The 24860-nt window shown below is 40.2% G+C and overlaps 1 protein-coding gene across 15 annotated transcripts in view; it reads left to right on the top strand.

The window, feature by feature from the left end:
• THSD7A (thrombospondin type 1 domain containing 7A) overlaps positions 1-24860 on the top strand; it is a 556843-nt gene that overhangs the window by 169693 nt on the left and 362290 nt on the right. For 14 of the 15 annotated variants that reach the window (XM_039524530.1, XM_039524529.1, XM_039524540.1 and 11 more), the window contains one exon: positions 22111-22630. In XM_039524530.1, the coding sequence (XP_039380464.1) occupies positions 22471-22630 (160 nt within the window). In that variant the 5' untranslated portion in view covers positions 22111-22470. Of the gene's footprint in view, positions 1-20820; positions 20917-22110; positions 22631-24860 lie in introns of those variants that run through there. The other variant, XM_039524539.1, reaches the window with a different exon arrangement.

Raw genomic sequence — 24860 nt, 5'->3', positions numbered from 1 at the left:
TATCGTCCAGAAAGACATCCAGTCTTGATTTGAAAACCTCAATAGATGGAGAGTCCTCTGTTTCTCTTGGTACTTTGTTCCAGTGATTAATCACCATCACTATTAAAAATGTGTGCCTAAATTCTAATTTGAATTTGTCTAGCTTCAGCTTCCGCCATTGGTTCTTGTTATGCCTTTCTCTGCTACATTAAAGAGCCTTTTAGTACTCAGTATTTTCTCCCCATGATCGTTACTTGCCCGGATTGTTGATTATTACTTGCCTACAGTGTCAACCAAAAATCTAACTGCTGCTAGAAAGGGTATGTTATTACAATGGCTTAGGGAACTACACCAAAAAAACAAATATGTGGCATACGTATTCAGTTAGTGGAATGGAGACATAAAAACTTAAATGTGGATGGAAGACTAGATAGTTTTTACTACAAATATTGTTTATTAAAAAAAAGCATCAGAGAAATTTCTTAAAGTAATGATCCCATAGTTGGGCCAGTCCTGCCAGATGATGATGTGGTATCCTCTCACACTGAGGATACCTCTCTGGGGGCGGGAACTCAAGTTATTGGGAAGAGACAGGTAATAGTTATGGGGGATTTGATCATTAGAAACATAGATAGCTGGGTTTGCAATGACACAGAGAACCACATGGTGACTTACCTGCCTGGTGCAAAGAATGCAGATCTCTCGAGACATCTAAGTAGACTTCTGTGTAGTGCTGGGGAGGAGCTGGTGGTCATGGTACATGCAGGTACCAGTAACCTAGAGAAGGATAGGAGAGAGGTCCTGGAGACCATATTTACGCTGCTAGGTAAGAAATTGAAGTCCAGGACTCCATGGTAGCATTCTCTGAAGTGCGTCCAGTTCCACGCTCAGGGCCAGGTAGACATGCAGAACTGCAGGATCTCAATGCATGGATGAGATGATGGAGTAGGGAGGAGGGTTTCAGATTTATTAGGACCTGGGGAAACTTTTGGGAAAGCAGGAGCCTATACAGGAAGGATGGGCTCCACCTAAACCACCTAAACTAGTCCTGGAGCTCACAAGATGAGAGGCAGTTCTGGATTAAGTCCTAAGTGGAGCACAGGATCTGGTCCAAGAGGTACCGGACCAGACTGCTTGGTAATAGTGACCCTAATATAATTAAATTTAACATCCCTGTGGTGGGGAAAACACCACAGCAGCTCAGTATGATAGCATTTAATTTCAGAAAGGGGAACTACACAAAAATGAGGAAGTTAGTTAAACAGAAATTAAAGGTACAGTGCCAAAAGTGAAATCCCTGCAAGCTGCATGGAAGCTTTTTAAGGACACCATAATAGAGATTCAACTTAAATGTACACCCTGAATTAAAAAACAGAGAACTTTTTTAAAAGTACTACCATGGCTAAAGAACAAAGTAAAAGAAGCAGTGAGAGCTAAAAAGTGGAAGTTAAATTCTAGTGAGGAAAATAGAAAGGAGCATAAACTCTGGCAAGTGAAGTGTAAATATATAATTAGGAAGGCCAAAAAAGAATTTGAAGAACAGCTAGCCAAAGACTCAAGAAGTAATAGCAAAAAAAATTTTAAGTACATCAGAAGCAGGAAGCCTGCTAAACAACCAGTGGGGCCGCTGAATGACTGAGATGCTAAAGGAGCACTCAGGGAAGATATGGCCTTTGCAGAGAAACTAAGTGAATTATTTGCATCGGTGTTCATGGCTGAGCTTGTGAGGGAGATTCCCAAACCTGAGCCGTTTTTTTTAGGTGACAAATATGAGGAACTGTCCCAGATTGAGGTGTCATTAGAGGAGGTTTTGGAACATCAAATGGATAAATTAAACTGTAATAAGTCACCAGGACCAGATGGTATTCACCCAAGAAATTCTGAAGGAACTCAAATGTGAAATTGTGACTACTAACCATGGTTTGTAACCTATCATTTAAATCAGGTTCTGAACCAAATGACATTAGGATAGCTAATGTAATGCTAAATTTTAAAAAGGGCTCCAGAGGCGAACATGGCAATTACAGGCTGGTAAGCCTGATTTCAGAACCGGGCAAATTGGTTGAAACTATAGTAAAGAACAGAATTGTCAGACACATTAAATGAACATAATTTGTTGAGGAAGAGTCAACATGGTTTTTGTAAAGGGAAATCATGCCTCACCATTCTACTACAATTCTTTAAGGGGGTCAACAAGCATGTAGACAAGTGGGATCCAGTGAATATACTATATTTAGATTTTCAGAAAGCCTTTGACAAGGTCCCTCACCAAAGGCTCTTAACCAAAGCTAAGAGGGAAGGTCCTCTCATGGATTGGTAACTGGTTAAAAGATAGGAAACAAAGGGTAGGAATAAATGGTCAATTTTCAGAATGGAGAGAGGTAAATAGTGATATCCTCCAGAGGTCTGTACTTGGCCCAGTCCTATTCAACATATTCATAAATGATCTGGAAAAAGGGGCAGTGAGGTGGCAAAATTTGCAAATGATACAAGACTACTCCAGATAGTTAAGTCCAAAGTAGACTGTGAAGAGCTACAAAAGAGATCTCACAAACCTGGGTGTCTGGGCAACAAAATGATAGATGAAAATCAGTGTTGATAAATGCAAAGTAATGCACATTGGAGACCATAATCCCCTCTATACATATTAATTGATGGGGTCTAAATTAGCTGTTATCACTCAAGAAAAATATCATTGTGAATAGTTCTCTGAAAACATCCACTCAATTTTGCAGCAGCAGTCAAAAAAGCTAACAGAATGTTGGGAATCATTAAGGGATAGATAATAAGATAGACAATATCATATTGCCTCTATATAAATCCATGGTACGCTCACATCTTTGAATACTGCGTCCAAACATGGTCGCCCCATCTCAAAAAAGATGTATTGGAACTGGAAAAGGTTCAGAAAAGGGCAATAAGAATGATTAGGTGTATGGAATAGGTTCCATATGAGGAGACATTAATAAGACTGGGACTTTTCAGCTTGGAAAAGAGACGCCCAAGGGGAGATATGATTGAAGTCTATAAAGTCATGACTGGTGTAGAGAAAGTAGATAAGGAAGTGTTGTTTACTACTTGTCATAACACAAGAACTAGGGGTCATCAAATGAAATTAATAGGCAGCAGGTTTAAAACAAATAAAAGGAAGTATTTCTTCACACAACGCACAGTCAACCTGTGGAACTACTTGCCAGAGGATGTTGTGAAGGCCAAGACACTAACAGGGTTCAAAAAAGAACTAGATAAATTCATGGAGGATAGGTCCATCAATAGCTATTAGCCAGGGTGGACAGGGATGGTGTACCTAGCCTCTGTTTGCCAGAAGCTGGGAATGGGCGACAGTGGATGGATCACTTGATTACCTGTTAGGTTCATTTCCTCTGGGGCACCTGGCAGTGGCCACTGTCAGAAGACAGGATACTGGGCTAGATGGACCTTTGGTCTGAACCAGTATGGTTGTTCTTATATTTATATAGAAACTGAAAACCTTTTCCTAGCACTTCTTGGATGTTGTGATCCTTCCTTACCCCCTGCTATGCTCACCTACTTACCATATACCACTTAAGTTTCCTCAAATATTCACCAAGTTTAAGGAAGAAAAAGGCACGATCATGTAATTTAAACAAACATTGTGCTGTTGTGCTGCCTTTGTTATACAGGGCAAAATAAAAACTGGATGATGACAGTGTGAGAGAGGCAGCGGCTTGCCTTCTTTTTTAGCTGAAGAAATGAATAACAAGTTAGGGGAAAAGAAAAGGCTAAAAGCTACACTTTTATTCCCCTTACCTGTCATGATCTAATGGGAAAACCCGTGAACAATTTATTCTGATCTAAACGTGGTGAAGTGTGACACCTAGAGGCCACGTATACTGTATCCCTCAAATAATGCTTTTGGTCCATTTGGGTAACTATTTTTCTTTCTTTGGCTATGAGATTCAGACAGCATGAATAGATTATATTTTAGACCTCAAAAATGGACCCTGACAGATTTTAAAAGATAACTGTTGCATAGTTTTGATAATATACGGTTGTCCACCCATTCCACTTTCTCTATTGTTTCACTCACTGGGCTAAATAACACTGAGAGAAAAGACACATCATGCATACGTTCCTACTGAGCAATGAATAGTGCTTCAAAGCCTGGAGCAAACCCCTAAGAGAGCACCGTGTACTGCATTCTAGGCTGAAGATATCAAAACCAAGCAATTTTTTTTATAGATCCTACTCTAGCAGATTCCCTTCTAAACTAAAATATGTGCAACAGAGACATACCTTCACCAAATTAGAGGAATAGAATGGGACTTGGGCTATGCAACCACACAAGGAAAGAAGGGAAAGCAAAAGCTCTTATTTAAACCATTGTGTGGGCTACCTGGACTTTGGGTCTGGGCACATAAAATAAGCAAATGTTGTATACCTACTAACTTCCCTTCTCATCCCAAAAGCAGGTGGGCCATAAGCTGGAGAAGGAACCTTGATTCCACACCCTTACTTGCTGACCAACATGGAGGGGTGGCATGTGGAGGGCATCATAATTTGCTATTGATATAGGTCATCAGGAAATTACTATTGTCTCCTAGCCACTCAGGACAAGAGAGAAGCAGGGAGGCAGTTGCGTCGTGCGGGGTGTGGGGGGTGTCTGAGGCAAAATGCCTCTCTGGGGTTGTGCAACTTATGTACAACATTTTGCTCAGGGTTGTGCCTAAAATTAAAAAAAAATATCTAGCACACTGAATCAGTCAGAGTAGGATATACAGAAGAATGGTTACGTAATCACTGTGATGTGGAAAGACTAAAATTGTAAGTAGTTTTCTACTCCATTGTTCAGAATATTGTGAATACAGGAAAGACGCAGTACTTCCCTTAATTGTGTGGCAAAATAAATAATTGCATGTTGAAAACTGAAGAAAAAAAAATTATTTTGGGAGATGCAAAAGAAATGAAAGCATAGTCTCATCAGTAAGTGGCAACATGCTGCCTGCTTAGAAATTAACATTGTAACCAGATGGACATATGATGTACAAACACACTGCTTCTGTGGAGCTCTTTTTGGACAAATATTTGGTTGTACTTTATCATTGACAGCACTTGTCCCTTTTATGCCATTCATGCCACTATGGTTTGTTTATTTAAAATGAAAATTGCTGCTTTTGGAAATAAATTAAACTGAAGCAAATGTGATTTGCAAAGGCAAGTCTAATGCTCTAGATGCTATTTCCCATATGAGTCAAGAAGGAAAGCAATTTTTATCCAAAAGAGTTTCAATCAAATTCTGGTCTTCCTCTATTTGTTGGTTCTGTCATACTGTGTGTGTGTGTGTGTGTAATGTAAAGTGAGTGTGTATACATGCATGTATATAAATATCTCCAGGGGAGAGGAGAGACTGAAGCTTTCACAAGCACATGCAGGATAAGTCTTTGTAAGCCAGCTTTTCTTACCTGCTGGCTAAGAAATTTGTGTCTTGTGCTCACTTTCTAGGTTTGGCTCTCTGCATAATTGCCACACAGTGTGTATTATAGTCTCCTATCTGGAGAGCAGCAGGGAGTAGGTAGGCTTCTGTAGGTAACCCTAGGTCAGGGGAAAGAACCCTGTTCAGGCAGATGCAACTCCCAGGCAGATGGCCTGTGGAATATAATCCTGCAGGGAGCAGGCTAAGCAGCAGAGAGACTCGCTTTGACTCCCAGGGAGATCATCTGTGGAATGTAAGAACTGCAGGGAGTACCTAAGGGTATGCCTGCAATTGGAGCTAGGGGTGTGATTCCCAACTCATGTAGATGTACTCAGGGCCGGCTCCAGGCACCAGCAGAAGAAGCACATGCCTGGGGCGGTACATGCTAAGGGGTGGCATTCCATCCATTCTTGGGGCAGCACAGTCCAAATGGCTTTTTTTTTTTTTTGGTTGGGGTGGCAAAAATGGTAGAGCCGGCCCTGGATGTACTTGTACTAGTTCTCATGGAGCTAACATTCTAAAAATAGTAGTGTAGCCACAATAGTACAGGCAGCAGTGAATGGCAGGACAGCCTAGCTGTTCTGAGTACAAACCCACCTGAACCCTGTGGGTACATACACAGTTACAGCTAGCCTGTGCTTCTACTCATTGCTGCCCATGCCACCATGGTTACTCTACTATTTTTAGTCTGGTGGCTCAATGAGAGCTAGCATGAGTATATCTACGCAATCTGGGAATCACAGCCCTAGCTTCATATGTAGACATAGCTACATAGACAACAGCTAACATTAGAATAGCAAATAGGGAGCAGCTAAAAGTGGAATTTCCATGGGAATTTGTAGGAAGAATTTTTGGGGCTTTGCTTTCTAGGTACAGCTTCACCCCAGCAACAAAGATGGAGAGTCGTCAGCTATTTGTGACTTGTATTAGATGTGTCATGTTCTGCTTTCTGCCTGAAGGCAGAGGAGACTTTGTCTGCATGAAGTACAAGCTGGAAGTCCTGATGGAGAAGGTTTGTGGTTGTTAAAAACAGGTGACCACTTTGTGAGATATAAGGAATGTAAAGGATTTCCTGGATACACAGATCCAGTCAGTACCATAGTAGACCCCAGAGCAGTGGAGAAGACTGGAAATTTGTCACCACCAAAAATAAGAGAAGATGGAGGCTATGTTCAGAGCTGGAAGCACTGAATCACTTCCGGGCACTGAGTAACATAGAGAACAAGAACCAGATAGTGGTTTTGCAAGAACCAACCAGAGGAAAGAACCAGATAGTGGAAGAAAGAACTGAGAACTGCTATGCAGCTCACACAAGATGGACAAACCCAAGAAAACAATTCACAACTGGTCGGTCCTGATTAGGGACTCCATGCTAAGAAGAGGGGAAAGAACATTCTGCAAGGGATGGAAGGACAGTGTTCTGCCTTCCACAAGTGAAGACGAAGGACATCACTGCAAGACTAAATAGGATTGTGAGATCAGCAGGAGAGACTCCTTTGGCAGCAATGACACCACATCAGGCACCATTCCACAGATCCTGGAAGACCTCAAGGATCTGAGAAGGGAGCTGAAGGAGAGGAATATGCTTTCAGAAATCCTTCCTGTCCCTCGAGAGAAAAGAAGGTGAAGATACTGGAGGTGAACAGTTAGTTAAGTGGTGTAGGGGGAAGCACTGGGGACCTACTATAGAGAGAGGGGATTATATGGTTTTGAGGACCTCCATCTAAGTAATAGGGTACCAATCTCCTGGACAATACACTTGGTGGGGTAGTTGTGAGGGCTTTAAACTAACCATACAGGAGGAGAGTTATAGATGGTACAGACATCCAAATATGCAAACTAGCCTCAAGGCATCATGTATATGACAAAGCCAAGCACTGAGGGGCATGGACTATTTAGAAAGGCTGGACAAGCACAAGTCCATCGGGCCGGATGCGCTGCATCCGAGGGTGCTAAAGGAGTTAGCGGATGTGATTGCAGAGCCATTGGTCATTATCTTTGAAAACTCATGGCAATTGGGGGAGGTCCTGGATGACTGGAAAAAGGCTAGTGTAGTGCCCATCTTTTAAAAAGGGAAGGAGGAGGATCCAGGGAACTACAGGCCAGTCAGCCTCATCTCAGTCCCTGGAAAAATCATGAAGCAGGTCCTCAGGGAATCAATTCTGATGCACTTAGAGGAGAGGAAAGTGATCAGGAACAGTCAGCATGGATTCACCAAGGGCAAGTCATGCCTGACTAACCTAATTGCCTTCTATGATGAGATAACTGGGTCTGTGGATGAGGGGAAAGCAGTGGATGTGTTATTCCTTGACTTTAGCAAGCTTTTGATACGGTCTCCCACAGTATTCTTGCCAGAAAGTTAAAGTAGTATGGGCTGGATGAGTGGACTATAAGGTGGATAGAAAGCTGGCTTGATCGTTGGGCTTAATGGGTAGTGATCAATGGCTCCATGTCTAGTTGGCAGCCAGTATCAAGCGGAGTGCCCAAAGGGTCGGTCCTGGGGCCAGTTTTGTTCAATATCTTCATTAATGATCTGGAGGATGGCGTGGACTGCACCCTCAGCAAGTTTGCAAATGACACTAAAAAGGAAGGAGTGGTAGATATGCTGGAGGGTAGGGATAGGAAATGGAGGGACCTTGACAAATTAGAGGACTGGGCCAAAAGAAATGTGGTGGGGTTCAACAACGACAAGTGCAGAGTCCTGCACTTAGGATGGAAGAATCCCATGCACTGCTACAGACTAAGGACCGAATGGCTAGGCAGCAGTTCTTCAGAAAAGGACCTAGGGGTTACAGTGGATGAGAAGCTGGACATGAGTCAACAGTGTGCCCTTGTTGCCAAGAAGACTAATGGTATTTTGGGCAGTATAAGTAGGGGCATTGCCAGAAGATCGAGGGATATGATCATTCTCCTCTATTCAGCATTGGTGAGGCCTCATCTGGAGAACTGTGACTAGTTTTGGGTCCCACACTAGAAGCAGGATGTGGAAAAATTGGAAAGAGTCCAGCGGAGGGCAACAAAAATGATTTGAGGGCTGGAGCACATGACTTATGAGGAGAGGCTGAGGGAACTGAGATGGTTTAGTGTGCAGAAAAGAATGGGGGGCGGGAATTGATAGCTGCTTTTCAACTACCTGAAAGGGGGTTCCAAAGAGAATGAATCTAGACTGTTCTCAGTGGTACCAGATGTCAGAAGAAGGAGTAACAGTCTCAAGTTGCTGTGGGGGAGGTTTAGTTTGGATATTAGGAAACACTTTTTCACTAGTAGGGTGGTGAAGCACTGGAATGGGTTACTTAGGGAGGTGGTGGAATCTCCTTCCGTAGAGGTTTTTATGGTCAGGCTTGACAAAGCCCTGGCTGGGATGATTTAGTTGGGGATTGGTCCTGCTTTGAGGAGGGGGTAGGACTAGATGACCTTCTGCAGTCCCTTCCAACTGTGATATTCTATGATTCTATGTAAGGAACACAGTTTTAATGGTCTATATACTAATGCTCGGAGCCTATGTAATAAACAAGTGGAGTCTGTGATCTTCTTGTTTGAGAGGTAACATGATATGATTAGTATTACGGAAGTTTGGTTAGGATGGAAGACTGTTAAAATCAATTGTTACAACTTGTTCCATAAGGATAGAATGGGTAAAAGGGGAAGCAAATGCCATTTTACGTTAAACACTGACATCTAGACCTGTTAAAGAATCATAGACAATACAGAACCACAGGAACTCAAATACTTAACGATTAAAGTTCAAATTAGTACAGTTAAAGATAGGGACACAGGTGGTCATCTGTAACAGATCAGCAAATCTCACTAGAGTAAAGGACGAACTGCTCTTTAGGTATCTGTCCATGGTATATAGGAAGAAATGTGTTGTTGTGGGTGGCTTCAGTGTGAGGAACACTTGCTGCACATATCTAAAATAATAGATTATTTCTTTTCATAGAAAGTGCTGCATTCAACACAAGGTAATTTAATACTGAACCTCACTCTGACAGTAAAGAGGAGTTAACGGCTGACCTAAAAATTAGAGGTTGCCTTTGTATCAGTGGTCGTGATCTGGCTACATTTACTTCGTGCAAACAGACTATGGCTCCAACCTGTAATGTGTAACCTGTATTTGGAACTTCAGAAGGGTCAGTTTTCCAAAGCTTAAGATAATTATTTGCATAACTGGTAACATAAATTTAACTGGGAAGTGTTAACAAAAACTAAGAATTATTCAAGGAAATCGTACTGGGTGCCTAAACAGCCATGATTCCACAGACATGAAAGAAGTTATGCTGGGCAGGGAGCCATCCTAGTTAAAAGGAGATGTCAAAGTAATGATAAAACACAAAGAGAGAGAGAAGGGAAATGTGGCTTATATTCATTGAAAAATTTAAAAAATGTAGGTGATCAATAAGGTATGCCAAAGGAATCAATGAAATGTCAGTGGCCAGTAGGGTGAAAGATGATAAAAAGGCATTTCATGTTAGGAACAAGAAAAACCCTAAGAGAGGTGTAAATCTATTGTTTGAGGCAAGTAGTAAAATTGTAAATAGCGATATAGAAAAGGCAAAATGTTCATGAAATATTTTTGCTCTATATTTGGAACTAAGTAGGAGGATTTATCTATCCCATATGATGATGTGGATGGAACAGAAAGTTTATCACTTCAAAATCAGTCCTGGATAACTTGCATCCAAGAGTCTTAAGTAAGGTTGCCAATTTTGGTTGGACATATTCCTGGAGGTTTCATCACATGACATAATCTTTAATTAAAATTAATCTTTAATTTCTGGAGACATGGAAACCCCTAGTTTTAAGTGAACTAGCTGAGGAGCATTCTGAACCACTGATGTTAATTTTTAACAGATCTTGGAAAATTGGGGATATTTGAAAGAATTGGAAGACTAGTAATGTAGTTTCAGTATTTACAAAGGGTGAAAGAGATGAGCCAGGGTACTATAGTTTAGTTAGCATGATATCTTTCCCAGGGAAAATCCTGGAATGATTAATTTGGGACCCTATCAACAAAGAATTTGAGGCTAAAAATATAATTAATGTCAGTCAGCATAGTTTAATGGAAGGTAGGTCTTGTCAAAAAATAGACAACAGGTTTGTTTGACAAGATTACAGGTCTGTTTGATGTATGCAGTTGTATTATATTATACTTTGATTTCTCCAAGGCATCTGACTTAGTACTTTGATTTTAAAAATTGTGTTATTTGGAATTAACAGGGTCCAGATTAGATGAATTAAAAACTAGCTAAATGACAAATCTCAAAATCACTTGTTAATGGGGATATATCAATGAGTGGGCACAGAACTAATGGGGTTCCCCACTGATAAGTTCTTGGTTCAGTGCTATTTTAATATTTTTATCAACAATCCAGGCAATGATATAAAATCTTTGCTGGTAAAGTTTGCAGGTGACACAAAGATTAGTGGGGTAATAAATAATGAGGAAAACAGGTTATTGTTAGAGTGATCTGAATCATCTGGTTAAATGGCCACTATCCAACAAAATGCATTTTTAATACAGCCCTGTGCAAAGTAATACCTCTGGGAACCAATAACCTGGGTTATACTTATAGAATGGGAGACCATCTTGGAAAGCAGTGACCCAGAAAAGGACTTGGGGGTTATCGTAGATCAGTGGTTCTCAACCAGGTGTGGGTGTACCCCTGGTGGTATGCAGAGGTCTTCCAGGGGGTACATTGACTCATCTAGATATTTGCCTAGTTTTACATCAGGCAGCAAGAACTAACAAAGTCAGTACAAACTAAAATTTCATACAGACAGTGACGTGATTCTACTGCTCTATATATTATACATTGAAATGTAAGCATGATATTTATATTCCAATTGATTTATTTTATAATTATAAGGTAAAAAATAGAAAGTAAGCAATTTTTCAGTAATAGTGTAGCTGTGATACTTTTGTATTTTTATGTCTGATTTTATAAGAAAGTAGTTTTTAATTGGGGTACACAAGACAAATCAGACTCCTGAAAGAGGTACAGTAGTCTGAAGAGCTTAAGAGCCACTGTCATAGATAACCGCCTCAACGTGAAGTCTCAGTGCAAAGCTGTGGCAAAAGGGCTAGTGCAGGGGTTCTCAAACTGGGGGTCACGAGGTTATTACATGGGAGGGCGCAAGCTGTCAGCCTCCACCCTAAACCCTGCTTTGCCTCCGGCATTTATAATGGTGTTAAATATATAAGAAAGTGTTTTTAATTTATAAGGGGGAGTCACACTCATAGGCTTGCTATCTGAATGGGGGTCACCAGTACAAAAGTTTGAGAACCTCTGGGCTAGTGCAATATTTGGATGTATGTAAAGGAGAATATCAAGTAGAGGTAGCAAAGTGATTTTGCCTTTGTATATAACATTGGTAAGACTGCTACTAGAATACTGTGTTCAGTGCTGGTGTCCACACTTCACAAAGGATGTGGAAATACTGGAGCAAGTTCAAAGAAGACACAAAAATGATCCAGGGTCTAGAAAACAAGCCTTACAATTTGAGGCCTAACGAGCTCAATGTAACTTATCAAAGGGACCACTGAGGGTATGTCTATGCTGCAATTAAACACCACCAGCTGGACCATGTCAGCTGATTCGGGCTCACAGAAACTCTCCCTCCTGGCTGGAGCCTACACTTCATTTTGACAGCCCTGGCACCTAAGCCCGAGTCAGCTGACATGCCATGGCGGATTAACGCATGGGCCCATTGGGCCCTGTTCATCAGGTTTTTGCTGAAACGAAAGCTCTTGATAACTTTACTCTTTTCAAGGCGGTGGCAGGAAATCAGACAATGGGAACACGGCCTTCCAGCTGATAGTTGATGCAAACAGGCAAACAAAAGTGCTTTCACTCAAATCTTCTATTTTATTTAGTCTCCAGCACTTACACACATCCGCAACAGGTTAGTAGAGCACCTCAGATTACCCCCAGAATCAGATTTACCCAGGATCTTGAGGAGGTCTCGAGTGGATAACTGTAGACATCAGGGCCAGCCTTCTCTATGCAGGGGAACTTCAGAGGTGTCCAAGTGTCCATCGAGCTCAGGTTTCTTCCTCTTTTTATATGCAGTTTGTTAGTATTACATAGCTTGTTCATCCAAAAATTAAAATAAAATAAAACTCCAAAGAAAACAAAAAAAAATCTGCTGAGCAGAAGCTAAGGTAAATGTGGAGTTTTCCACCCTGTTGTTTTCCATCAGTTAACCAGCTGTATTTCACAAAGCAATACTTAACTATTGCCAGAATTTCCATCTTGCAAAACCTCATGCTTTGGAAAAAAATCAAGTCAGGAGGGCACAAGGTCATGTTTACTCTGTGTGGTCACTCATGTCTCCCTCTCCTCCTGGTCTGTTAATTGTGTTAAGGCTGCTACAAAGGCCTTACAGTTGCTTTCAGCAATAAGCATAAAATTGGTATTTCAGCTGCTGGGCAGTGGTTTAGACATGTTACTAGTTTAACAAAATTTCCTTCTTACAGCCCATGCCCAGGGTCCCCAGCCAATTTGGGGGGCCCTGCAGGAGCCCTGGAACCTGTGTAGAAGTGGGGAGGCCGCTGGTGCAGGAACTGTGGCCCTGCTCCTCCTCTTCTGCCTGGGACTCCTCTCTCTTCTCCCCTTCTTCCCACTGAGGCCCTGCCCCTTGGCCAGGCTGGAAGCCAGAGCCAGGCCATGGTAAGAGCCACCTAGGGCAGGTGGAGGGACCGGGGCTCCCCACAGTGGCTTGGGATCCCTGAATGGCTCTTACCCCTGCCCGGCTCCGGCTTCTAGCCTGGCCATGAGGCAGGGCCTTGGGGGGGAAGAGGAGGAGCAGGGCGTGGAGTCTCATGGTGAGAGGACGCTAAGGCCCACCTTAGTCCCTTTCCTCCTTCCCTCCTGCACTGGGAAGAAGCTGGTGCTACTAGCAGGGGCTGCACTTCGTGACAGGAGAGCTGATCACCTTATGTACCCTGCCACAAAGTGCAGCCCCAGCTGCTGCCACTCCACACCTCCCCAAGGCACCCCTGGAATGTAGGGGGCCCAAATGTTCTTTGTGTTCTTAATCCACCTCTGCTGACATGGGCCAGCCAGCAGCGTTTTGTAGACATGCCTGGAGAGATGCTTTGATCACTGTGAATAGACACTTACACTTGGAAAAGATATCCGATAGTGGAGTTTTTTAATCCTGCTGGAAAATGCATAAGAGCCAATGACTGGAAGATGAAGTTAGACAATTTCCACCTTGAACTAAGATATGATTTCCTAGCAGTAAAGCTAGTTAAACAATGGAATAATTCACCAGCATCTTTAAGGTGAGATTAAATATCTTTGTAAAAGATATGATTTAATCCATTTTTCTGGGAGAAATTCTACAGCCTGTGTGTGCAGGGGGACAGACTAGATGATGATAGTGGACCCTTTTGGTCTTGGAATCTATTAACCTGTGAGTGAGTCCCCCTGTTCATTCCCATCATTCATGAGCCATGGGGAGAACAGGATTGGTTGCATTTCCCTGTACATGCTCTTAACACTTGCAGCTCTGCATTTAGAACAATGACCACAATCAAATCCCCTGCTTCTGGGCTTTAAACACTCAGTTGCAGAGGTCAGGAAGGAATTCCTCCCTCCCCCAGTGCTCATGTTAAGGCTGATTCCCCACTCTGGCACTTCAAGTGCAGAAAGTGGAGGCCTGCAAGGATTCTAAAAATTTATATTTGCCACTCCAGGCTTGTATTAAACTCCCAAGGTTACAGCTTTTCTCTGACCTTGAATTAGTAGATGCTGCCACCACCCAAGTGCAAAACCCCTTTGACAACCCAGGAATGCGCACCTGTAGGGTACCTCAAGCCCTTTCACCCCACCCCACCTCCAGGGAAGAGCTGAGAAACAAAACAAAGGAAATCAGCTGTTGCCACCAGCTAATTTAACAACATGCGTCTTTGTGCACAAAAATCCAATTCAGTTCTTTAAAAATGTAAATTTTATTAATGAAAAGAAGAAAATACATCTGGAAATTTAGGCTTTTGCTAGATTTAAAAAAAAACACTACAAGGATTAAGCATCAAGAATAGTTCTCTTGAGGTCCAGCTTAAAGGTTACAAGCAAAACAAAAGCATCTGGGGTTAGCACAAAGGAGTCCACAAGCCATTAAGAAATAAAGAGAAATAAACCTAATCATGTCTTTCTAGACATTTCCTAGGTAAATTAAGTTGTCATGGGATAAGAGGGAAGATCCTTTAATGGATTGAGAACTGGTTAAAAGACAGGGAACAAAAGGATAGGAATAAATGGTAAATTCTCAGAATGGAGAGGGGTAACTAGTGGTCAGTCCTAGGACCAATCCTATTCAACTTATTCATAAATGATCTGGAGAAAGGGGTAAACAGTGAGGTGGCAAAGTTTGCAAATGATACTAAACTGCTCAAGATAGTTAAGACCAATGCAGACTGTGAAGAACTTCAAAAAGATCTCACAAAACTAAGTGATAGGGCAATAAAATGGCAAATGAAATTTAATGCAGATAAATGTAAAGTAATGCACATTGGAAAAAATAACCCCAACTATACATACAATATGATGGGGGCTAATGTAGCTACAACTAATAAGGAAAGAGATCTTGGAGTCACCGTGGGTAGAACATAAGAACATAAGAACGGCCATACCGGGTCAGACCAAAGGTCCATCTAGCCCAGTATCTGTCTACCGACAGTGGCCAATGCCAGGTGCCCCAGAGGGAGTGAACCTAACAGGTAATGCTCAAGTGATCACTCTCCTGCCATCCATCTCCATCCTCTGACAAACAGAGGCTAGGGACACCATTCCTTACCCATCCTGGCTAATAGCCATTTATGGACTTAACCACCATGAATTTATCCAGTTCTCTGAAGACGTCCACGCAGTGTGCAGTGGCAAAAAGTGGTGTGGAGAAAGTGAATAAGGAAAAGTTATTTACTTGTTCCCATAATATAAGAACTAGGGACCACCAAATGAAAGTAATGGGACAGCAGGTTTAAAACAAATAAAAGGAAGTTCTTCTTTACACAGGGCACAGTCAACCTGTGGAACTCCTTGCCTGAGGAGATTGTGAAGGGTAGGACTATAACAGGGTTTAAAAGAGAACTGGATAAATTCATGGAGGTTAAGTCCATTAACGGCTATTGGCTAGGATGGTTAAGGAAAGGTGTCTCTAGCCTGTTTGTCAGAGGGTGGAGATGGATGGCAGGAGAGAGATCACTTGATCATTACCTGTTAGGTTCACTCCCTCTGGGACACCTGGCATTGGTCACTGTCGGTAGACAGGATACTGGGCTGGATGAACCTTTGGTCTGACCCAGTATGGCCGTTCTTATGTTCTGATCTACTTTCATATCTAGGGTTGCAAATAAGTAGTTTCTAAGTATAATACCAATGATTTTTCATACCTGGCCCAAAACTTCTCACAGCATAGCTGCTCCCGGTCTGCCTCTCCCCGAGAACAACAACCAACAGACAAAAGGGGAGTCTTGTTTCAATTTTAAAAAGTTCTAGCCTTCCCATTGGCTCTTTTGGCCAGGTGCCCACTCACTTCCTTTTACCTGTGCATAGCAGTGAGACTTTTTAACCCTTTACAGGTAGAGCAAGTAGAGAATACTTACTAAGAGGGATTGTGCATCCACAACAGGGAGTTATCCCCCACCCCTTCATTTATCACAGCATAACTGCTTGATGTTTGAGAGAGGGTGTGATTGTCTGGTTTTGTTTTTTGCCTTACTCTGAAGCATCAGGGATAGGCCACAGCTGGAAACAGGACACCAGACGGAGTGGACCAGTGCTCTGTGGTGACACCCCTTTCTTAGATTCTTAGTTGGTATATCTTGCTCACTTGCTCAGGGTCATAGTGATTGCTAGATTTGGGGTCAGAAAAGAATTTTCCCGCCGGTCAGATTAGTAGGAAACTTTTTGTGTGTGTGCGCCTCCTTCTGCAGCACAGCTCGCCTGCTAGGATCATCTGGGCATACCTTGCCTTTTAGGGGCATTGGTGGCACCTCCGTCTCTTTTGTTCTCTGCCTGTGGCACACAACCATTTGGTCTCCTGAGGACTGAAATGTTGTAGTCTCGCTAAAGTCATTGGTCTCAATATAGGATTGTCTGGGTGAAATGTAATGGTCTGTGATATACAGGAGGTGAGACTAGATGATCTAATTGTTCCTTCTGGCCTTCACCTCTATGAAATCTTTATCATGCAACAATTTGTAATGTTTAATACATAAACCGCTCTTTATTTAAAAAGCAATAACGAAGAAACAATGATCTAGTGAGACCGGCTAACTTTATGTGTCTTCTTATGATACTCCGTGGTTAAATTCTGCTATATTTTCATAAAAGGTTTTAACTTTAATCACATGGCTTTCTATAAAACAAAAGGTTACTCCTCTCAGTATCTTTTGTCAATGATTTATCTGGAAAATTCATAGGGTTTGCCTATATTGCTATTGTGTCTTGCACAAATGAATATCTCTGACTATATATCCACCTTTTCTCCACTGGGACTCATAAGTTAGTGTATAACAATGTAGAGGGTTGACAGAGACTAATGTTTGTGACTTTGTTTGTATAACCTTGTCTTTTCTGGGTATATTTAAACATTTATTTTGGAACACCTAAAACATATGTAACTATGACAAATTAGGTTTCTCATGTACATGTTAGACCGTGAGTTCTTGACCTGGGGATTATGAACAAGTAGCGTGAGTCATGATCACCCTTGCCTTCCCATATTGCTAAATGGGAGGGCAGTCCCAACAAGAACCTAGCCAGATGGGAAGAGGGTTATGAGGTAAAGGGTGTCCTACTGTGGTAAAGGTTGAGAACCACTTAAAATGCAGTTTAAATGCAGTTTAATCTTAAAGGCAAAATCCATCGTCACTAGTGATTGAAGTTCTAATTTTTGGACTGTGGACCAAAAGAGAGGGATCATTGGCCAATTATACAAAAGAGCAAAATGATGGAAATGATCCTTTTTATTAGATTAATGAACAATAAAGTATTAAAGGCTTGACTTACCTCTTCTGAACAGGAAAATGCAAAATGTGCTTGTCTGAGTTAAGACCATTGTTTCTAAAGAGCTTCTGCCAGAGGGAGGGTAGCTTTAAACTGCACCTGTTGTTGAGGTTGCCCATGGATATGCTAAACCCTAATCCATGCTTCCTTCATTAGCATAACCCACTTTGGCATCTATGTAGGTTGGCTATAGGTTCCCTACAGTGGACCAGAGGTTGCCAGTACATTCATGTACCCTTTTAGGTCAACTTTGCACTGTCAAGTGCCTGTGTTTTAGGAAATGTGAAGACATCTGTGTGTTTCAGAGCTTAATCAAGACTTAATCCAATAAAAGGGATAATCTAAAATGTACTCTTTGACCTATAACAATTTGGTCATTTGACTATCTTAAATAAATTGGCACATTACAATGCCCATTCTAGTTTTACAAATACAAAAAGTTACATTCAGGTTATAAACTGAAACAATTAAAATCAGCAATTCTAAAGTTGCAGTTCTTACTCTGCTATACTGCACATATATATATAATGAATAAACATTCAATTCCAAATAAAGTGTCATAAACATATATCACTGAGATGGAAATTCTGGACTACTGGTTGTTTGATGTAGACCTCAAAACTTAATGGAAATTTTGTGGTGCTCATTTACCAATGAGGGTATTTGTGAGAGGCGCAAGAGAGAAGTATGTAGAGATTATAACAACATATAGGATACAAACTTGTAAAGTTTCAACTTCTAAGATTCTTGTGAACTACAGTTCGGTATCCTTGTGCCAAAACCTTTTAAATATTTTTCTGAATTGGAAAAATTGATGCATCTTTTCATAACACAAAAATGAGTGAAGACTAATCGTGGAAAATATCAGCCAAAGAACCCCCAAAAGAACATGTGAATTCAAGGGATTATAACAGATGCCCAAATATAACCATAGCTTTATTAATTGACAAATGTATAATGTACCTCCATAATATTTTTTTAACGATCAAGATATAATTTCATTGATTGGTTCTGAATGGCTTGTGTCACAGTAACTGGGCTAGCTTAATCGTGTCCCCTTTCTGGTCTCTCTGTGTGTGCCCTCTTAGATATTCCATACCTTTACCTATCTTGGGATGAAATTTTGCAGTTCCCCCGTTCTTAGGCCATGTCTACACTTACTGGGGATCGGCGCTGCTGCAATCAATGTAGCAGGGGTTGATTTAGCAGTTCTAGTGAGGGCTTGCTAAATCGACTGCAGAGCGCTCTCCGGCTGAGTAAGGTAGAGAGGAGTAAGGTAAGTTGATGGGAGAGCATCTTGCATCAATGGAGCGCAGTGTCGACACCTCAGTAAGTTGATCTAAGCTACGTCGATGCCAGCTACGTGACCAATGGAATACCGTGACTGGACTGTCTTTTCAAAACCCAAGTATTGTTTGTTTTAGCAGTAGGAAAAAGGATGTAGGGAAAAAAGTATTTTAAAACAACAGTCTGCATGCATGTCTGTCTTATCTAAAGGATTACCATCCCCTATCTCATTCATGCTAGAGCTGGGTGAATTTTTTTCAGCTGAGTCTTTTTTCAGCACAAATGCAGAATGTGATGATCCCTACACTTTTTGTGCGTTTGTGCCTGTTTTGCCCAAATGTATGTGCTGAAAAAACAGACTAAAACCAAACAGATCCCCCCCACCCCCAACAAGTCATACTGTTCATTTTGACATCTTTGAAATTGTCAGTGAACCAAGTAATTCACACCACTATACTTCAGGCACCCTCAGCAGGTGCCTGTTTCTCATTCTGGTTTCTCCCAAGCAACTACCCTCTCTCTTGAGAAGGCCTCTCTTTTAAGCTACCCATCTTCTTTTGTGTTTGCTGGCCTTTTCCTGTCCTGGTTAAAATCGTTTTGTAGGTTGGCTGGAGAGGAGATAGTTTGGGCATTTTCTCTTAAGAACCCTAAAGTGCTTACCTAGGGGTGATCTATCAGAAGCCATTTTTACTCTTCACCTTCATGTTTGTTTTTCCCCCCAGACTATCCTTTGTTAAGTTAACCCAGTAAATTCATACATAAACATCCCCTAAACCAGATCTTTATATGGTATTCATAAAGTATTACCAAACAGCTCCAAATCTGTCACAGCTAGACAGGACAAACTGAGGATATAATTATTTTTGCATATTTATTGTATTTTATATATTTTGTTTGCATATTTATATACATATTTATATTTTTGTTCGATAATTTGAAAAAAGCTGCAGTCATATTCAAAAATGAAATGAGTATGCCACATTGGGGCCAATATGCTTCTTGTAAATTTTCAGAAGCGTGTGAATGTATAGTTATAGAGATGGAAATATGACTGTGTGTGTGTGTTATTTATGATACAGATGCGTGTTTATATTAGAAACAATTCCAGACCCATTTGTTGTACTGTACTAACTGCATGGCTACTCTGTGTCCCTAGGGTCATGTACAAAATATGTATAGTGGTATTCTTACAAGATTCATATAAACTCAGGGTTAAAATCTTCCATGCTTCATTAAATTTAGTGCCTTTGAAAAGGGTCCCCACTTGGCCTTGTAGCCCTGTAAGTCTGACTTCTCCCTGGCACAAACTTTAGCTATTAACTACCATTTTTACTTTTGAAAAATAAAAGGACCATGTAGACTATTTATCTACTTATATAATTAAAATAGAACATAAACTATTGTCACAGATTCCTTGCTAAATAATAAAGGCATTTTCTCAAACAGAGAATCTATTCACAATCTTATTTTGAAATAAGTTGCATATAAATTTCATATGCCGAGTATACTTGTCCCCTAAGGTAAATCATAAGATTTCCCTATGAAGTGGCCCTGAGCTATAAATTCAAAGGACTTCCTTGGTTTAAAGCAGCATTACATTTTGGCGCACCAAACACCACAAGTAAAGTGGTTCTGTGTGGTTTGCAAATGAACATACAGCACAGTGTGAGGAAGAAAAATGAGTGAGATACATGCATTTTTTACAGTACCTTAGCTGTAATGCAAGTCCTGCATCAGGATGCTATACATTTGTTAGGATCATGGCTTTCTATGTATCCTTTATCAAGCTATAATCTCCTGATTGTTGCCTGTTTTTCAACAGCTGAGGAACAGTAATCCACACTTGCTTATCTCTCTTAATCACAGCCTCACAGTTCTAGGACTCCTTGAGCCTTTAATTCCCTTTTACAGGCCTAACAGAGTGGAAAGTAAACAAAGACAAATTTGCAACCTTCAACATTGCTAATTTGCTCTGATGTCAGAATATTTAAACAGGCAAGGATTTGGGAATTATTTGATCAAGGCTGCTTTTAATCTAATGCATGTGAAAAGGCTGAGTCTGGGAAGGTTCTGCAAAATGACAGGCATCCCAAGAGAGGCTTTCTGAAGGTTTCCTCTTTCAGCAGCAGTAGCTTCATCATTTAGAACTCTGTGGTTGCTGTGGTGTTAGAATGCATTCATATAGTGGGTTTTTTGGTTTTTTTATTGGTGTGTGACAATCACTCTTCTGAGAACATTTCTCTTTTGCCTTTCAGTTTGTTGAGAACTAGGCCAATAGGCTTGTTATTGTTTCAGTTCAGTAGAGGATGAGTTTTGTTTAAAAAGACCCCTACTGAAAAAGAAATAAAACCTTTGTCACCTTCCACACTTCCCTGTATCCCTGACAGTCTGGTATAGCCTGTAAATTTTAGATCAAAAGTCTTCAGTATAATTTAATTTCCTCTTTACAAACTCATTAGGGGAGGGATAGCTCAGTGGGTCTTCAAAGTACTTTGAATTACTTACAGTTTACATTTTGTGCATGTACACCTGTATGCATATCTATGTATATGCATGCTGATTAGATGGAAAAGGGGTGTGTGTACGCACATGTGCATGTGTAAATATACATTTCATGTGCATATGTAAGATGTTTCTCCCGCTCTCCCTGTATGTATATATTAACAAAAAGAAAAACAGATGGCCAGCTATAATTAAAATCTAATTCTGCAATTTAGTTTCTTCAGATGATAGGTTTATAAGAACTTCATTGCTAATTGTTTTTAGATGTGCAGATATGTGGTTTATTAAATTGTCAATAATTTTTAATTATCAGCTACTGTGATTTCTTATCTGTCTCTCTTGCGCACACTAAACTCAGATACCACAAGGATAGGCCTGTTATAACCACTTACGTGTACTCCTTTTACATTCTTTCAACAGGCTGCTTTATGTTATTATCTGAAACAGGTTCATTTGAATAATATGCAGTAAAAAGGTTTTCATTGTTTCCTGAGGTCTCTCTTTGTGAGGTTTCAGTTTAGTGCATGTATAATCATTTATAAATATTTTGATTGTTTGCACAATGATAAACACATCATATATATTGTTACCAAAATAAAATATGGCTCAAGTTGTATATTCTGAACTGCATCTATATCAATGCAGTTAATTGAAATAAAAAATCCAGCATAGATTTTAAATTTAGAAAATCATTGATTTTTTTAAGAGCTGTTACTTGTTTCTCAAGTGTGCCTGATGGTTTTTTATTAGTATGTGTCCTTGTGATATTTTAGACAGAGGTGTACAGAAGGCAGCATTTTGCAATTGCTATATGCAATGCTATTACAGCATTTGGGTTGTTTGTGTTTCACCTCATCTCTCTCTCACTCTCTCCAGCTGGTGTAAATAACTGCTGCTGCCTCCCAGACCAAGATAACCTGCTCACTCAGCTGGAGCCCCCTGTGGACAGCTGTCTCTCTCAGCTGATGGAAAACTGCTACTAACCACTGAATGGAAGAGAGTGGAGCAACAACCACACTAGTAACTGCAGCAGTAGCAGTAATAGCAGCAGCAACCGAGGTCTCTATTGTTCCTTGGTGTTAAACAGTTTTTCCTTTTCAGCTGACATGCACAATAGCTGGGAAGAGGTTTCCATTCTGCCCTCTCTATGAAGAAATTCTGAAGGGGAGAAAATTACTCAAACAAGGGTTACCCTTTGTGCTGCAGATTTTGACACTGAAGCAGCCTTCTGAAGGCATGGGGGTGAGAGAGGGAGGCACAGCTTTATCCGGTGGTCCAGGGGCTTCTGCTGTTTCAATCCGGTGTATTGGAGTTCTTGTGGTTCTTCTGTTTGGAATTTGGGAAGCTAAAGCACAAAGTGAATTTGAAACTTCTTCTGTATATTTGTGGAAGACTGGTAAGTAAGGAAGCATGTCACATTAATATATTTTATCACATTTATTTCCAGTTGTGAATGTTACTATCTTATCTATGTTCCCAATATTTTTCTTATCGTATAAAATCAATTTGTACCATTTATTGATGGACAGATGTCTGGGAAAACAAATTAGGTCATCTTTCAGGGTTCTGTTAAAAGGAATGTGACAATTTTTTTTTAAAGTGCATCTTTGCACTCACTGCTTTTTTAAAAGCTCTATATTGTATGTCAGTAGAGTAGAACAGTACAGAACTGCACTTTCATAATGGAAGGTAAAAATTGTTACAGGAAGATTCAGCAGCGTTAACAGGGTGCTAAAAATATTGATGTTTCACAAAGAAAGATGTAGTTCAGGATGTGTATTCATGTATGCTTTATACTGACATGTAATGTATTCAGTGTGGTAATTGATGAGGAGTTGGGTTTGTTACATTTAGGTTTATATAGGACACATGAAAGCTAATGATGGATTAGGTAAAATAATCCAAGTGATGCCAGATCTCATAACCAAAGAGCCAAAGGCAAATAAGCTATGTGGATTCAGAATCACACCAGACAGATTATTTCCTCTACTGGTACTAATGAGTTACGTGTCTGTTTTAAAGATTGCATAGTCATAACTATGCTCATGCTCAACTTTTCATTAAAAATTAATGTTTTTTGTTAATGCACTGCATAAATCCACAACACTAACAATCACTAGTTATCACTAACTAGTGATATATTAGCACATCTTAGCACTTGAATATAACCTACTTCCTATTTTAGTAAACATAAAACTTAAAATATTTATTGTCTTGAAGTGATCAGGAGATGAGTCTTTTTTGTATAGTGCCAGGAACAAACCATCCATAAAGTACCATGATTCTTTCAGAAATGCTTTCTCATTGATAGGAAAATACTGTGGCTAGAGAAAATGAATATTAATCATTTGACTGAAAAACAAGTTCGATGAGACTGGGTCTTTTTCCTGGATGAAGAGTGCCCCTGGCCTTCTGCCACAGAGACAGATCAATTTACAGTTACACTGATATCCTGAATTTTTTAAGAGGCTGCATCTATCCAGCAGCTCAAGGAGGAGATTAAAGGGAAATTCATTTAAACTGGAAGACGAGATCTCCAATAATACTAAAAGAGAGAGATTTGAAAGGGGAGAAATCCTTTGATACTGAAAGATAGGTTATTACTGTTGTTATGCCATCAAACTCCTGAAGCATTATTTTTTTAATTGGTGCATTGACAGATTCAGAAGATTAAAGTCAGAGGTTTTGTTCTTCTAGGGTTTTTTTTAAGTGCACAGAACACCTATCCAAAGGAATAAAACAAGTGCTTTGTTTTGTTTTGTTTTTGTTGTTTGTTTGTTTGTTTGTTTTTGCAAAACCACATTAGTAATTTCAGAGGTTTTCTACAAAGCAGATCATATTTGATTAAACTAATTGAAAACAATCTGTAGAATATATTGTCTATCATTTTATTTTCCCTCCTCTTAGTATGCCAGTCCTTTAATTTAATAGATGGTATTTAAAGCAATTTTAAAAATAGCAGATAGACTGAAAATAGCAACAATTGTATTTAACAAATTGGTGATATGATTTTGTAATCACAAAGGATAATTAATTGCAATTAGATAAGGAATAACTCAATTTATTTTTGCATACAGGGCATGTGCTTTACTATTGTTTCACTCAGGCAGCAGAGAGGAAATAATATTTTTCTGACACAATTCTTTAAAAGCACATTCAAAAACAGCATTAAAACCACAAGAACGTTTGTTCCGGCAAGTGTGTGACAAATTGCGATCATAGTATCCCATGAAAAGTTTAAGTCTTGCGCTTATCTTTTGCCCCACTATAGTCTTCCCTTCAAATAACTTTACTTTGCACACATTCATGAACAGGGTAAAAGGTGGTAGCTTTATTTTTAATAATGTAACGCCAATAATCTAACACTAAAATAAAATGGGAAAATCACCCTTTGCCAATTCCAAGTATTATGCAGCGGGATTCAGTGGATAAGGCTGTAGAACTGAGTCAGGAGACCTGGATTTTATTCTCAGTTGGTTTCCTGTCTGATATTGCTCTCTTGACTCTTTGTCTTTAGTTTCTCCTTGTGTGAAAAAGAAAAAAAAATGGGGATAGTGGTACACTCTCTGTAAAGTGCTTTGAGATCTGTAGATGAAAGGCACTGCATATTTTTCTTCTTACCCAGG

Source organism: Mauremys reevesii, linkage group 2, assembly GCF_016161935.1.
Source record: "Mauremys reevesii isolate NIE-2019 linkage group 2, ASM1616193v1, whole genome shotgun sequence".
Classification (NCBI taxonomy): Eukaryota; Metazoa; Chordata; order Testudines; family Geoemydidae; genus Mauremys; species Mauremys reevesii.
Note: the sequence above shows the minus strand (reverse complement) of the source record. Positions and strands in the feature narration are given on the sequence as shown.